This window comes from Oncorhynchus kisutch, linkage group LG17 (genome assembly GCF_002021735.2).
Source record: "Oncorhynchus kisutch isolate 150728-3 linkage group LG17, Okis_V2, whole genome shotgun sequence".
NCBI classification, from domain to species: domain Eukaryota; kingdom Metazoa; phylum Chordata; class Actinopteri; order Salmoniformes; family Salmonidae; genus Oncorhynchus; species Oncorhynchus kisutch.
Genome location: NC_034190.2, coordinates 58,533,608 through 58,549,069, shown reverse-complemented (window position 1 = coordinate 58,549,069; position 15,462 = coordinate 58,533,608). Strand labels below are relative to the sequence as shown.

The window sequence follows — 15,462 nt, the reverse complement described above, 5'->3', positions numbered from 1 at the left end:
TTGGGCGGACAGACTGCAGGTAGTTCCTCTCAGCTCAGAACAACAGTTGAGAGGCTTGTTCCCCTGCTAATCAGCTAGTCGCCCTTCACCAGCAGCTGTATACTGTGGACGGAACAGAGACTCAAAGACACAGGCAGAGCTTCAGGGGCTGGACTTCCATGAGAAACACCGGAACCTGTATGACGTATCATCCTAGTCTCCTTCCTCTTACTTTTTCCATCAGATGTGTACTACACTCTGCCTCTCCTGCAGATGAGAATGCAGTAAACTGGTTTGTTTCACTGACAGCTTACATATTGGGTTCTGATTATAGTATTATCAATAGTATTTATAATCACCAGTTAATTAACCACAATAAGCCAGGTGTGGGTGTGTCAACATCAGTACAACTAGGGTAAAGAAAAAGACCCACACATTGGTTATGGTTCTCTACGGTGATATACGCCCACATTTATTGCAAACAAAATAGATATCGGCTCCTGAACACAGGCTCATAAACTTTGACTTGCACAAGTACAATAGGAGGGAAAAAAAGAAGAGAAAAAGTACATTTCTTAAAATGATAACTTCACCAGGTAGGATGTGGACATGATCTTTACCAAAACTGCTCAATCTTAAAGGCCTAAAAAGAAAAAGCTTCTCCCTTGTCTTTCTGAAGCTGAAACACACGGTGCCAAACTGCAAAAGGCCAGAAAGAACATACCTTATTAAAGCAGTTAGAACCTAAAGCAAGAGGAGGAATGATTTGGTCCTTTGGTCTCCTCTCTGACGAGACATGGTTCTTTTGACACTGTCTCCACCTGCAGGTACATTTCAGTCACTGCATGGGACCTCTAACTACAATACCAAATATAGTTTCCATATAACAGACTTCTCTGATTTGATATGACAGAGTATGACTCAAGTAAATAGTAGTGTCATAGCAAATGTGCATAAAAATATCAAAACATGATCGATTTCCCAAGTTCAGTTACTTCTTAATGCTATGATCTGAACTCTGAGCTATTATTACCACTATACTGACTAATATGTCAGGTACCATGTAATTACACACATGACTAAATTGGCACAATTATACATTGAGACTAGTACAGTAGTACATAGTTAGATGTCTTTGTTGAAGCCAAATACTTCCAGACCAGAGAAGCCAGGTGCCATTCATATAGATAGCAACGGTCGAGTTCCATGTCAAAGGTTAACGTCCATGTAAAGCGTGTATGACACAATGGTAAACTCATCTCCCGCGTCCCTAACACCATCCTATTATACTTCACATTCTCTATGACAAAGGCATAAACCAAGAACAGACTTGGTACAGAGATCAAACTAGACAATCATTGCAAATAAATCAGGCTGGGAGAGAAAAATGTTTGGACAAAATAAAAAAATATTTAAAAAAAATTCAGCTTCCTGTGATATCGCAGAACCCCTCCCTCTCCCCTCCCCTCCCCTAAACAACAACACTTATTCCATTTAAAAATTCTGGCCTTTCAAATAAAACAAAAAAATATAGAAGAAACAGACACTGGATAAACTGTTGTACAATGTGTGTAATAAACCACTTTTGAACTTCAAAATATCCCAATGTCAAAACAGTTACGTAATAAATGAGCCATTTCCAAGTACAGCACGGCACATGGGAAACATGTAGAGAGGTGGGCTGATGTGAAATGTGGTGGCAGCCAGTGATGGACGAGCTTGTGGAAACTTTGTCCTCATTTATCTTTTTTCTCAGCCTCTGTGGTCTCTTCCTTCGCTGCAGCATCTTCCGGAGAGACTTCCTCGTACCTGTCAGAGTGGTAGAAAAGAATAGAAAGAAAATGTTTTCAATTAAAGGAGACAAATGATAACTAACAACTTGGAGATTTCACAATGCACTGCAGACAACTGTATGATTACTGAAAATAAACGTGTTTTATGTTGATACCAAATAAATACACCAATGGGAGTGATGAATCCAAAGCAGGCCTGGGACTCCAACAAACACAACAAAAAGATGTGGGTGAGTTGCAGGCCTGGAGAATGACTGGACATGACTAGTGGGGCATCTGAATCATACTCAGCCAAAGTAACTTATGAGCAATGCTTCAGAAAAAAAAAAAAAAAAAAGGTTGGGTTTGGCCCAGATAGTTTAGTGAACCTGGGCCTGAGTTGAACCATTCCCTGGACCGAGGTCACTTCTCAGGAAAAGCCTGATATTGACATTTCGTTCAAAGGAGAGAGAGATTGCATCTGCCAGTGCCAGAGGCCCGTCCACAGAGCACTGGTGTTGATGGTCAGAGTAGGAGAGAGAAACAGAGGGAAGGACACTGAACGCCAGGCAAGCCAGGGTTGATGACAGAGTCATGTCAGGGCAGGGTGATGTCAGGGCAGGGTGGGGGAGACATGGGGCGTACCTGCCCGGGTGAGAGGTGATCTGGTCACTACATAGGTGGGTTGTTGCGTCGCCGGCGTGGCGAGGAGGAGCTCTGCATTGAGTTAGCCAGGCTGGCGGGAGAGCCTGACACGGTGGGGTAGTGTGTGAGCCGGGGTGTGTGTGGCAACACCTCCTCTGAGGACTCATAGCTGAGCAGGAAGAAGAGGAAGAGGAGTAGGATGGCCAGTGAGTTGTACAGCAGAGAAACACAGAGAGAAAAGACTAGTATGCCAAAGTGAATTCACAGCTCTACAAAGGTGCTGAAAATGAAGAGATGAAGTGCTTTGCAAGACTGAACACAGAAGTGAACAAAGAATGAGTGTCTAGTCAGAAATGCCAGCAGTGTGACAGATGGGAACCAGTCAAAGTACAATGACCAGGAGGAAGGTTAGCAGTTAGCACCAAGCCTTGGCACAGCCAGCTGACACCCAGGTCTCTTACCCTCTCTCCACATACTTTGTCCCACCCCAAGGTCATGGCTTTGTTTTTACCATGGCGAATAACAAGCGAGGCAGAGGTGATATTTCTGTCAGGAGAGGTTTGGGGAATGTGTCCTCTCCCTCCCCTACCCAGGCCAGCCACTGTGCAGGTGCTTGCCCCAGCTGGATGTCTAACCTCTGCTGTCATTAAGGCTAGTAGCAGTCAGAGCCGCCACAGCCCAAGTCACCGTGCTGGGATTACAGTCTAGGGAGACCAAGGCCTGATCCAGTAGTGTATGCATGGATGAGTAGGTGAATGATAGAGCCATTCACACATAATACTCCAAGCAGCACTAGGTGGAAGAATGATATAGAAATCATTGTACTCATGTCAATAATCGTTGAGTCTGGAGGAGGGGAGCGCAATAGGTGGCAAAGGTTTATATGATGAGTGAAGATATACTTTTGTTTTAAATATAAGTAAAATGACGTTTCCATGCTGAATAATCTTGGAGGCACAAATGTCAAGATTAAGAGAAAGGCAACCAACTACTTATATATATATATATATATTTTTTTTTTAAAGACACCAATAGCAATAATTGGTAGGGTTGAGCGGTATCCAGATTGTCATACAGTCCTCTCACCCTAGGATTTACAGTATTACCGGTATAGTAAACAAGGGGGCGCCCCAAAAAAAGACAAATAAATTGGGCATCTATTACCAGAACACTAACAAAATTAGAACATGTAATATCGAACTTCCATGGAGGTTGCTAGCTAAATGTGCTAACAAGCCCAAACAAAAATGAAATGCAAAGACAAGGAATCCTGATCATAAAGTTATACATATATAGGTAGGAGCTACAGAATGTAATTTTGGTGAGTTACGACATTTACAAGCGTTTTGACAAATGTTTGTCTCAAGGAAGAACAGTACTGGCTCTCTATCCACAGAGGTCGGCCGATTAATCGGAATGGCTGTTAAATTAGGGCCGATTTCAAGTTTTCATAACAATCAGAAATCGGTATTTTTTTTACACCTTTATTTAATCTTTATTTAACTAGGCAAGTCAGTTAAGAACACATTCTTATTTTCAATGACGGCCTGGGAACAGTGGGTTAACTGCCTGTTCAGGGGCAGAACGACAGATTTGTACCTTGTCAACTCGGGGGTTTGAACTCGCAACCTTACAGTTAACTAGTCAAACGCTCTAACCACCTGATTCAAATCAAATCAAATGTTATTTGTCACGTACACATGGTTAGCAGATGTTAATGCGAGTGTAGTGAAATGCTTGTGCTTCTAGTTCCGACAATGCAGTAATAACCAACAAGTAATCTAGCTAACAATTCCAAAACTACTACCTTATAGACACAAGTGTAAGGGGATAAAGAATATGTACATAAAGATATATGAATGAGTGATGGTACAGAGCGGCATAGGCAAGATACAGTAGATGTGAGATGAGTATGTAAACAAAGTGGCATAGTTAAAGTGGCTAGTGATACATGTATTACATAAAGATGCAGTAGATGATAGAGTACTGTATATACGTATACATATGAGATGAATAATGTAGGGTATGTAAACATTATATTAGGTAGCATTGTTTAAAGTGGCTAGTGATATATTTTACATAATTTCCCATCAATTCCCATTATTAAAGTGGCTGGAGTTGAGTCAGTGTGTTGGCAGCAGCCACTCAATGTTAGTGGTGGCTGGTTAACAGTTTGATGGCCTTGAGATAGAAGCTGTTTTTCAGTCTCTCGGTCCCAGCTTTGATGCACCTGTACTGCCCTCGCCTTCTGGATGATAGCGGGGTGAACAGGCAGTGGCTCGGGTGGTTGTTGTCCTTGATGATCTTTATGGCCTTCCTGTAACATCGGGTGGTGTAGGTGTCCTGGAGGGCAGGTAGTTTGCCCCCGGTGATGCGTTGTGCAGACCTCACTACCCTCTGGAGAGCCTTACGGTTGTGGGCGGAGCAGTTGCCGTACCAGGTGGTGATACAGCCCGACAGGATGCTCTCGATTGTGCATCTGTAGAAGTCTGAGTGCTTTTGGTGACAAGCCAAATTTTTTTCAGCCTCCTGAGGTTGAAGAGGCGCTGCTGCGCCTTCTTCACGATGCTGTCTGTGTGGGTGGACCAATTCAGTCTGTCTGTGATGTGTACGCCGAGGAACTTAAAACTTACTTCCCTCTCCACTACTGTTCCATCGATGTGGATAGGGGGGTGTTCCCTCTGCTGTTTCCTAAAGTCCACAATCATCTCCTTAGTTTTGTTGACGTTGAGTGTGAGGTGTCAGGTTATTTTCCTGACACCACACACCGAGGGCCCTCACCTCCTCCCTGTAGGCCGTCTCGTCGTTGTTGGTAATCAAGCCTACCACTGTTGTGTCGTCCGCAAACTTGATGATTGAGTTGGAGGCGTGCGTGGCCACGCAGTCGTGGGTGAACAGGGAGTACAGGAGAGGGCTCAGAACGCACCCTTGTGGGGCCCCAGTGTTGAGGATCAGTGGGGTGGAGATGTTGTTGCCTACCCTCACCACCTGGGGGCGGCCCGTCAGGAAGTCAGGTACACAGTTACACAGGGCGGGGTCGAGACCCAGGGTCTCGAGCTTGATGACGAGCTTGGAGGGCACTATGGTGTTAAATGCCGAGCTGTAGTCGATGAACATAGTTCATTTCATTTCTGCTGTAGTTCTCACATAGGTATTCCTCTTGTCCAGATGGGTTAGGGCAGTGTGCAGTGTGGTTGAGATTGCATCGTCTGGGGACCTATTTGGGCGGTAAGCAAATTGGAGTGGGTCTAGGGTGTCAGGTAGGGTGTAGGTGATATGGTCCTTGACTAGTCTCTCAAAGCACTTCATGATGACGGAAGTGAGTGCTACGGGGCGGTAGTCGTTTAGCTCAGTTACCTTAGCTTTCTTGAGAACAGGAACAATGGTGGCCCTCTTGAAGCATGTGGGAACAGCAGACTGGGATAAGGATTGATTGAATATGTCCGTAAACACACCAGCCAGCTGGTCTGCGCATGCTCTGAGGGCGCGGCTGGGGATGCCGTCTGGGCCTGCAGCCTTGCGAGGGTTAACACGTTTAAATGTTTTCCTCACGTCGGCTGCAGTGAAGGAGAGTCCGCATGTTTTGGTTGCGGGCCGTGTCAGTGGCACTGTATTGTCCTCAGAGGGCAAAAAAGTGATTTAGTCTGCCTGGGAGCAAGACATCCTGGTCCATGGCGGGGCTGGTTTTCTTTTTGTAATCCGTGATTGACTGTAGACCCTGCCACAAACCTCTTGTGTCTGAGCCGTTGAATTGATATTCTACTTTGTCTCTATACTGACGCTTAGCTTGTTTGATTGCCTTGCGGAGGGAATAGCTACACTGTTTGTATTTGGTCATGTTTCCGGTCACCTTGCCCTGATTAGCAGTGGTTCGCACTTTCAGTTTCACGCGAATGCTGCCATCAATCCACGGTTTCTGGTTTGCACTCCACGAGGAGACTGCCTGTTACGCGAATGCAATAAGCCAAGGTAAGTTGCTAGCTAGCATTAAACTTATCTTATAAAAAACAATCAATCAATCATAATCACTAGATAACTACACATGGTTGATGATATTACTAGTTTATCTAGCGTGTCCTGCGTTGCATATAATCGTTGTGGTGCGTATCGTTGCTCCAATGTGTACCTAACCATGAACCAATGACTTTCTTAAAATCAATACACAGAAGTATATTTTTAAACCTGCATATTTAGCTAAAAGAAATCCAGGTTAGCAGGCAATATTAACCAGGTGAAATTGTGTCACTTCTCTTGCGTTCATTGCAGAGTAAAAACAAAGCCATGAGATCGAAGGAATTGTCCGTAGAGCTCAGAGACAGGATTGTGTTGAGGCACAGATCTGGGGAAGGGTACCAAAACATTTCTGCAGCATTAGTGGACCCGAAGAACACCGTGGCCTTTTTTTAAACTCTTCCTAGAGCTGGCCGCCCGGCCAAACTGAGCAACCGAGGGAGAAGGGTCTTGGTCAGGGAGGTAGTCACTTTGACAGAGCTCCAGATTTCCTCTGTGTAGATGGGAGAACCTTCCAGAAAGACAACCATCTCTGCAGCACGCCATCCTTGAAACCTGCTCCAGAGCTCTCAGGACCTGACTGGGGCAAAGGTTCACCTTCCAACAGGACAATGACCTAAAAGCACACAGCCAAGACAACATAGGCGTAGCTTTGGGACAAGTCTCTGAATGTCCTTGAGTGGCCCAGCCAGAGCCCGGATTTGAACCTGATCGAACAACTGGAGAGACCTGAAAATATCTGTGCAGCAATGCTCCCCATCCAACCAGACAGAGCTTGAGAGGATCTGCAGAGACGAATGCAAGAAACTCCCCAAATACAGGTGTGCCAAGCTTGTAGCATCATACCCAAGAAGACTTTAGTCTGTAATTGCTGCCAAAGGTGCTTCAACAAAGTACTGAGTAAAGTAAAGTAACAAAATGTAAAGTATGTAAAATGTAAAGTAATGTAAAGTGTAAAGTAAAAAAATGTAAAGTAAAGTAACAAAATGTGGAAAAGTTAAGTGGTCTGAATACTTTCCGAATGCACTGTAGGTATATGGTATACCACCCAAGCCTACTATCTGGTGCTGCATGGTGGAACAGGAGAAATGTTCAATACCCCTGATGATGAGCTCAGAACTGATTAAGAAATGCCATGATGGAAAACAGGGAAGGTATTATATTATTACCTGAACATCTCAGTCAGTTCTCCTTTCAACAGAGCTACAACCACCGGGAATCCAATACAGGCTGGGACCAGGTACAGCAAGGCAGGCTGGGAAGGAAGAGAGAGTGAGACAAGTCACCCGGTCAGTAGCAGCCAAGTCTCGACATAAAGGTAACGCTTTCAACTGCATGTCACGAGTGTGAACTGGGAGTCTGTGCCTCGTTCACCTGGGCATGTTTAAAGGTGTGCATGACCCAGATGGTCATACCCAGGCCAAAGATGTAGGCCAGGAAGCTGGTGTAGAAGTAGGTCCTGGTGTTCTTCTTCAGACTGGAGGGGGCAGGGTACAGAGAGAACATTAAACAGCTGGAAACAACGAGACTGGGCAGGGAGAGCGAGGATCTGGAAGGAGAAGAGTTAGTGCTCACCTGACATCAAAGCGGAGGAGTAAAGCAATGAAGATACCTGGAAAAATAAATGCAATATTCACATTAACAGAGGGGCCAGTATGCTTCAGTTCGGCTAGGCGAAATGGTGTGCTCGCATACTCCCTTAAAAGACCTTAACTTGAAAAAAGAAAAGCAGCAATAGTACTGTTTGTCCATTTTGAAATGTTATAGCCAGTATACACTTCCTCAAAATAACCTGAATTCAAATCAAATATGTAGACCTTACCGTGAAGTGCTTACTTAACCAACAATGCAGTTCAAGAAAAAGACTTAAGAAAATGTATACAGGGCGGGTACCAAGTCAATATGCGGGAGTACAGGTTAGTCGAGGTAGTTTGTCTAATCTAAGAGATTTCTTGAGGTGTCATTAATTTAGAAATTTCGGTGCAACAACCCGAAAAAAAACCTTACCGAAGACGATAACGTCACAAAATGTCATAATATATGCACAACTGTTTCGGATGGGAAGCATGCGGACACATTTTGAGGAAAAATAAGCTTCAGTGCGAAGTGTTAGAGTGGAGGTGGATGTAATGCCGGAGTATTGCCCTCAAGTGGATGTCACAAGCCAATATATACATAAAATTAGAAGCTACTGCTGAGTGAGGGGAAGGTTGACTTGCCTGGAATGACAATATCTCCAAGACCCAGCATGGCAAATTGATTGGCACCTAGACCCTTCTCGAACAGGTCCTGGGGAAACACCACTGAGATTGAGAGAAGAGGAAGAAATAACTGTCACCATATGTCAGATGTGATCTAATTACAGAGACCAAAAGCAGAGCACACACACGATGACAGTAGTTGCTCCACAGTGACTGGGGTGATAGATGCTGCTTTTCCACCATAATTTGCAAATCAATTCATTAAAAATCCTACAATGTAATTTTCTGGAATTTTTTTTTTTTTTCATTTTGTCTGTCATAGTTGAAGTGTACCTATGATGAAAATTACAGGCCTCTCATCTTTTTAAGTGGGAGAACTTGCACAATTGGTGGCTGACTAAATACTTTTTTGCCCCACTGTACTTAACTGTCTGAGACTAACACAATTCTTTAATGGGTGCTATGTAAATGTAAGGTTACACATGAAATACTGTCTATAAATATAGATTGCATTGATATTTTACAATAAAGGTCCCTTGACTCACACTTAATGGGTGCCTCGAACGACTTGGCCACGGTAACCATGACATTGGTGCCAAACACCTACAGGGATAACGGTTGTTTATTCAAGTGAGTCAATTCTCCAAGCTTAACATTTTGGCAGGGCCTAAGGGGTATAGTTCAAAGCAGGATCAATGAGTTAGCCAGCTAACTTGCCTAAATATATATATTTTTCAAATTAAGCTTGAAATGTGCACGGTCTAATTGACTCACAACCAAAAACAAACTACATTTAGCTTTCTTATTTTTGGTTATTTATCCAAGTTACCTGGCTCATTGATCCCACTGTGTAGTATACCCCTCTGATGTGTAGCCTAGTAGTGCAGTATTGGGATTATTTGGCAGACTTACCCAGAAGACATCATAGACAAACAGCCCCCCCAGCAGGATGCAGCCAGTACTGACATTGTTTAGGTGCAGAAGTTCCACCCCATTCAGGGCGAACGCCAGGCCAAAGAGGTTGTTGGCAATCCAGTGCTGGGAAGAACCAAAGAACACTTTATCAAACAAAAACATCCACAACACCCAAACAGAAGACAGACAGAGATGAACCCAACCATAGAGAGCATTGAAAGAAACACTGCAGAAATGTTCTGCAGCCAATTACAGCTCTGTTAGTACGCCTGACCATTTGGTGTCTTCAATGTTTTATCGAGGACAAACTGTAACATTGGGTTTTGACCAAACACGTCGCTCCAACGCTTCAAATTTGCATAAAGTAGAGCTCAACTGCTTCTAGCGCTCCTGTTGCAGGGTTCTCGCCGCTCATCTTCCCACAATCCCCCGCACATTTCCCTGCGTGCCCTCGGTTAAAACTAATGGGGCCGGAACTTCTCACGACGAATTCATTGTTGGTGAAAACCCAGTGTAACAAAGTCATCCTCTACACCCCAAACTTTTTTTTTTAAATGACACTATTTTAACACGCTGTAGATTAACTTCAACTGACCTTCTTGAGGATGTACCAGACCCCAACCACAGTGCTGATGACCAGGCAGATCATGTCCTTGGTGTCAAACTCATAGTTGACAATTTCTGTGGGAGGGAGCGTCATCATCCAGCTATTCATAAAACATACGTGCTTTTACAGGATAGTTACCATATTACTGTTCCTAGCTCTTTCATTCCATTTCATCCTTACCTTCTTTGGTCTCTCCTGAGCCCTGAGTGAAGAGCAGCTGGTACTGCTTGATGGGAATGTTAGCAGGGAAGATCCTGTTCATGAAGGGACTAATCGAGAGAGGCAGAAATTATGTTGAGACAGGCTATACAATCCAAGTCATTTAACGTGAAAGGAGATCTTAATTAATAAAGTGATATGAAATAAATCAAGCCTCTCACCTCATTGTATGAGACAGTGCCAAAATCCCCAGGACAAAGAAATACATTGACAGCAGCAAGTTGATGTACTCTTGTGAGAAAATCTGATTGAAACGAGGCAAATTCATTTAGTATTACGAATTCCACCCTTCTCCACAGTATAACACCACTAGCCTCTCTCGCTCTTGATCAGGGAGCTGAAAAAAGTGAATCAATAAGGACAGCATGCATGATGTGAGCATGGGGTGCAAGCAATGAGTAACACAGATAAGGTAAAGCAGAGGTACAGCGATATGTGGGAGGTTGGAGGGGAAAGCAGTAGCTTATTCAAATGTAATAATGCACGAAACGATTCAAGACAAAGCATAGGAAGTGTTGCGAGTGATGATGCTCACTTTGAAGAAGAGGTAGAGGCCAAAGAGGGTGCAGCTGGCGATTATGGGGAACCGTGCAGCATCTCTGCCTGTGATGGTCTCTGGCATGTCTGAGGAGTTCTGGGAAGAGACAGAAACAAGGGTTGAGTGGACAAGAATGCATACAAAACACACACACACACACTTCCTAAGTACCTTCGAAAACACACAAAAGCATGAACATAGTTCCTCTTCAGAGAGAAAGCACTAGAAGTACAAGCACTAGACCATATCAATATCAACCTGTCTCTTACTAAATCACAGTCATAACCTTTAGTGCCTCATCTCATCACAGACTAATTCTAGTTCTTCACAAAATAAGTAGTTAGGTTTATGTCTAGTGGGACACAAACATGTGACCTATCTGAATGAAATTAGCTAATCTGCACAGGGAATATAATTAAAATGGGTCATTGTGGTGCGATGAGTAGCAAGTAACAAGACAGGACTGCAACGAACGAGCGATTCATTCTAAAGACCACATCTCCAGTTGATACTAGATAGAGGCCTTTAACATATCACCTCCAGTGTCAGTTTCTTCTATAGCACCGTCCTTGAACCCTTTCAAAGTTCACCCAACCTGTTCAGTGTGATTCTGGTCAAGGGGACTTGGCCTGTACACGACAGGACCCACATCCTCATTGATTGGGCACAAAGCAGGACTATGCTGAGGCCCAAACCTTGACACTTGGTGCCTAATAACCAAAATGATTTTACACACAAATGGGATACACATACACACATAGCGACACACTGTCATGAAGCATCTTGAAGATTGCCACGAACAATGAGGTGTCAGTATGAGAGGAAAAATATGTTTAAATAAAAATACTGTCGACTGACAGTGCGTGTTCTGAGTATCAGTTCTAATACTCACTCTGTACTCATAATCGCAACCATTTTCTCCAGCAACCTAAGGATGAAATAAGTGTTCAGAAAGTCATAAGCTGGGTATGCAGTAAACATATAGTAGGTCACCTATAGTAAGCACCAGGGAAGAGTCGAGCTGAGGCAGCAACCAACCACACAGGAAGGACTGCAGCAGGGTACCAGTTAGTTCACAACCACCAGAAAAGTTACTTAATTTCACACCACTCAAAAAGCCTGTTAACAGTCATGTCAACAGACAAAAAAGTCATGCATCATCACCCCTTTCCCTCCACCACTGACTAAAAGACCAATAGTGATGGCTGTTTGACACGTGTAGTTGTGAAAATGATTAGCATATTCCTACTATACATTGAGCAAGTGTCAGAAGTGCTTCGGAGAAAAGAATAGGCTAGGGCGTGGCTAGAAATTAACTGAGAAGCAATGCATGTCAAAACAAATCAAAATCGCCTAAACCCTTGCTCACGTCTCTCCATCACCTACTAAAGACTTAAGGCAGTGACAACCTGTCTGAAATGAATGAACAACATCATGCCAGCTAGCTAGATGGCATGATTAAAAATAACATTGACCACTCAACAAAAACAAAACAATCTAACCAGTAAATTAAGCAAGCAAACGCTCAGGCAAATCGGGTTAACATATGGTTCATGGCAGCCCCAGTCAAGGCCTGCCAGTCATTCATTACTGATGTTAGCTAGCTAGCCATGACTAGCTAACTGGCTAGCTACATCAGACTTGTCTGGATATGGAACAGAAAGACTGACTGTGTAATGTGAGTGACATCTGGCTAGTGCTGCATGAGACTTGTGTGCGAGACACTTGACAGCTGAATGAGGATCGTTGCATCCTTTGTTTATGGCCCAACAACAGGATCCAACAGTTTAGCGCTTCCCACTGTTAGCTGCGTAAACTACCTAGCTACTGTTAGTTAGCTAGCTACTTGTACATTGCTATAATGTTAACGTTACCTTGCTTTTGCCACAGTTGACTGACCGCAGTGCACCGAAGAAGATGGGCAACAGAGCCATAAAAACAAGGCTGCCATATGCCAGTGCCGTTCCCTCCGGTGTCGCCACAAACTTGGCCACAGTCGCGTTGACAGCGTCGGTACCATTTGAGTCGGTAGAATTCAGGCCATCCAGAATGAGAGGTGAAGATTCGCTGGGTAAGACCGATCCTTGATCAACATCCGCCATGTTTGCAAGTTGTCCAACCCAAAGGAGACGTGTATACTGTTTTCGATCTATGAAGACTGGTCGTTTCTCATTTAAGAACGTTCTCTTTTGCTAAGGCCACGTTCCCTATCTCTTTGCCAATTGAAACACCTCTTCCTTGTTCTTGTTCTTCGGTGGGGTTATCGGCGGTTGGCATCCAACGTTATGGTGCATTACCGCCGCTTACTGTAGTGGAGTGTGGGCCAGAGACTGGTTTTCTGTTCTTAAAAATATATAGATATTTTTGAGACTATATCTAATGACGTTCTACTCAATATACTCTTTAAACGAATTTCCTGTATCCACTTCTCCCTCATACTAAATCTCAGCCTCTCTCTCCCTCTGATACTGTGTGCTTGTTTAGCCAGTACATCAACTGCCTCGTTCCCCTCCACCCCCACATGGGCTGTGACCCAAGTAAATCTTATCTGTATACCCATCTGTCTAATATTTCCATGGGTTTGTAGCACCTCATCAAGCGGATCTTGTCTGCTAGTTGATCTAAATGACTGGAGACTCAACAACACTGCACATGAATCAGAGCAATTAACCACTCTGGCTGGCTTGACTTCCTCCACCCACTGCAAGGCCCAACAGTATGGCCATCAGCTCCGCCGTATATACAGCCAGATGATCTGTAATATGTTTTCTGACTTCCACCCCACATTCCTGAACTACAAATACTGACCCAGCACATCCTGTCCTTGGATATTTTGAACCATCTGTGTAAATGGCCACAAAATCCTGATACACAGTATCCAGACATCTCTTAAACAAATCAGATGGATCAACACCCTCCCTATCTTTCTTTGGTCTCTCCAACACTTCTAGATCAACTACTGGAGTTGGCAGTAGCCATGATGGATTCACAGGAATAACTACTGTTGGACTAAACTCCCTTCTATACAATCCCATTTCCTTCGCCTGGATATTACCCACCCACCCAAAGCATGTGTTCTGTCTTCGCTCATGTTCCCAGCATACCTGTAAAATCCCTTTTGCAGGATGAGAAACCCCATGTCCCTGTAGGTTGATCCAACAATGAATTGCCAGCTGCTGTCTCCTAATCTGCAATGACATTTCCCCCATCTCCACCTGTAGTGCAGACACTGGGGACGTCCGAAATGCCCCACTACATATTCTGAGTCCTTGCCCCTGTATGACACCTAGCCTTTCCAATGATGTCCGGGTTGCTAAACCATAAGCTATACTGCCATAGTCTACTCCTGCCCCGTCAGACAGCGCATCACATTTAGCACCTTCTTACACTTTCCCACCACCCTCTCAATGTGTTCTGCCCAGGTCAGTCTAGTGTCAAAGTATACCCCAAGGAACCTGAAGGCCCTTACCCTCTCCAAGTTTCTCACATATAACCTCAAGCATACCTCATCTCCCACCTTCCTCCTGGTAAAGAACACTGTCTTGAGTTTTCTCTACAGGGAACCTGAATCCCCACATTAATGCCTGTAGCTCTGCCTCATCAATTGCTTTCTAGGTATTGCACATTTCTTCCCCTCTTCCATAAGGCCCCATCATCTGCAAATAACGACCTCCCAATGTCCGACTGTACCTGAGAGTAAACATCATTGATCATGACTGAGAACAACAGAGGACTAGTCATGCTCCCAATGTGGTGTTCCGTTCTCTTCCTTGTTGGTTCACTTGCTGTCAATATATAGTTTCAAACCAGTACTTAACACCACCTAGTGGTACGGATTGTTGTTTTGGAGCAAATACTTTTTTTTATATACAGTTGAAGTCAGAAGTTTACATACACTTAAGTTTTTCAACCACTCCACAAATGTCTTTATAACAAACTATAGTTTTGTCGAGTCGGTTAGGACATCAACTTTGTGCACGACACAAGTAATTTTTCCAACAATTGTTTACAGACAGATGATTTCACTTATAATTCACTGAATCACAATTCCAGTGGGTCAGAAGTTTACATACACTAAGTTGACTGTGCCTTTAAACAGCTTGGAAAAATCCAGAAATGATGTCATGGCTTTAGAAGCTTCTGATAGGCTAATTGACATCATTTGAGTTAATTGGAGGTGTGCCTGTGGCTGTATTTCAAGCCCTATCTTCAAACTCAGTGCCTCTTTGCTTGACATCATGGGAAAATTTTAGACATCCACAAGTCTGGTTCATCCTTGGGAGCAATTTCCAAACGCCTGAAGGTACCACGTTCATCTGTACAAACAATAGTACGCAAGTATAAACCCCATGGGACCACACAGCCGTCATACCGCTCAGGAAGGAGATGCATTCTGTCTCCTAGAGATGAACGTATTTTGGTGCGAAAAATGCTAATCAATCCCAGAACAACAGCAAAGGACCTTGTGAAGATGCTGGAGGAAACAGGTACAAAAGTATCTATATCCACAGTAAAACGAGTCCTAAATCGACATAAACTGAAAGGCCGCTCAGCAAGGAAGAGGTCACAGCTCCA

At 43.9% G+C, this 15,462-nt stretch overlaps 1 protein-coding gene across 4 annotated transcripts; it reads right to left on the bottom strand.

Moving 5' to 3' along the window:
- Nucleotides 1-419: 419 nt before the first annotated feature.
- Nucleotides 420-14,614, bottom strand: LOC109907997 (minor histocompatibility antigen H13). 4 transcript variants are annotated; one of them, XM_031794182.1, is made up of 14 exons: nt 12,762-14,614; nt 11,780-11,815; nt 10,885-10,983; nt 10,511-10,593; nt 10,311-10,399; nt 10,119-10,204; nt 9,521-9,646; nt 9,154-9,211; nt 8,627-8,710; nt 7,983-8,019; nt 7,782-7,884; nt 7,577-7,662; nt 2,397-2,565; nt 420-1,788 (listed from the first exon to the last, which is right to left on the bottom strand). In XM_031794182.1, the coding sequence occupies exons 1-13, from the start codon at nt 12,987-12,989 to the stop codon at nt 2,424-2,426; spliced, it is 1,257 nt and encodes a 418-aa protein (XP_031650042.1). In that variant the 5' UTR covers nt 12,990-14,614; the 3' UTR covers nt 420-1,788; nt 2,397-2,423. The 4 variants fall into 4 exon arrangements, with proteins under 4 accessions (XP_031650042.1, XP_020361926.1, XP_031650043.1 ...); XM_020506337.2 differs by lacking the exon at nt 2,397-2,565 and having other exon boundaries at nt 12,762-13,127; XM_031794183.1 differs by lacking the exon at nt 11,780-11,815 and having other exon boundaries at nt 445-1,788; nt 12,762-13,200.
- Between the last annotated feature and the right edge of the window lie 848 nt (nt 14,615-15,462).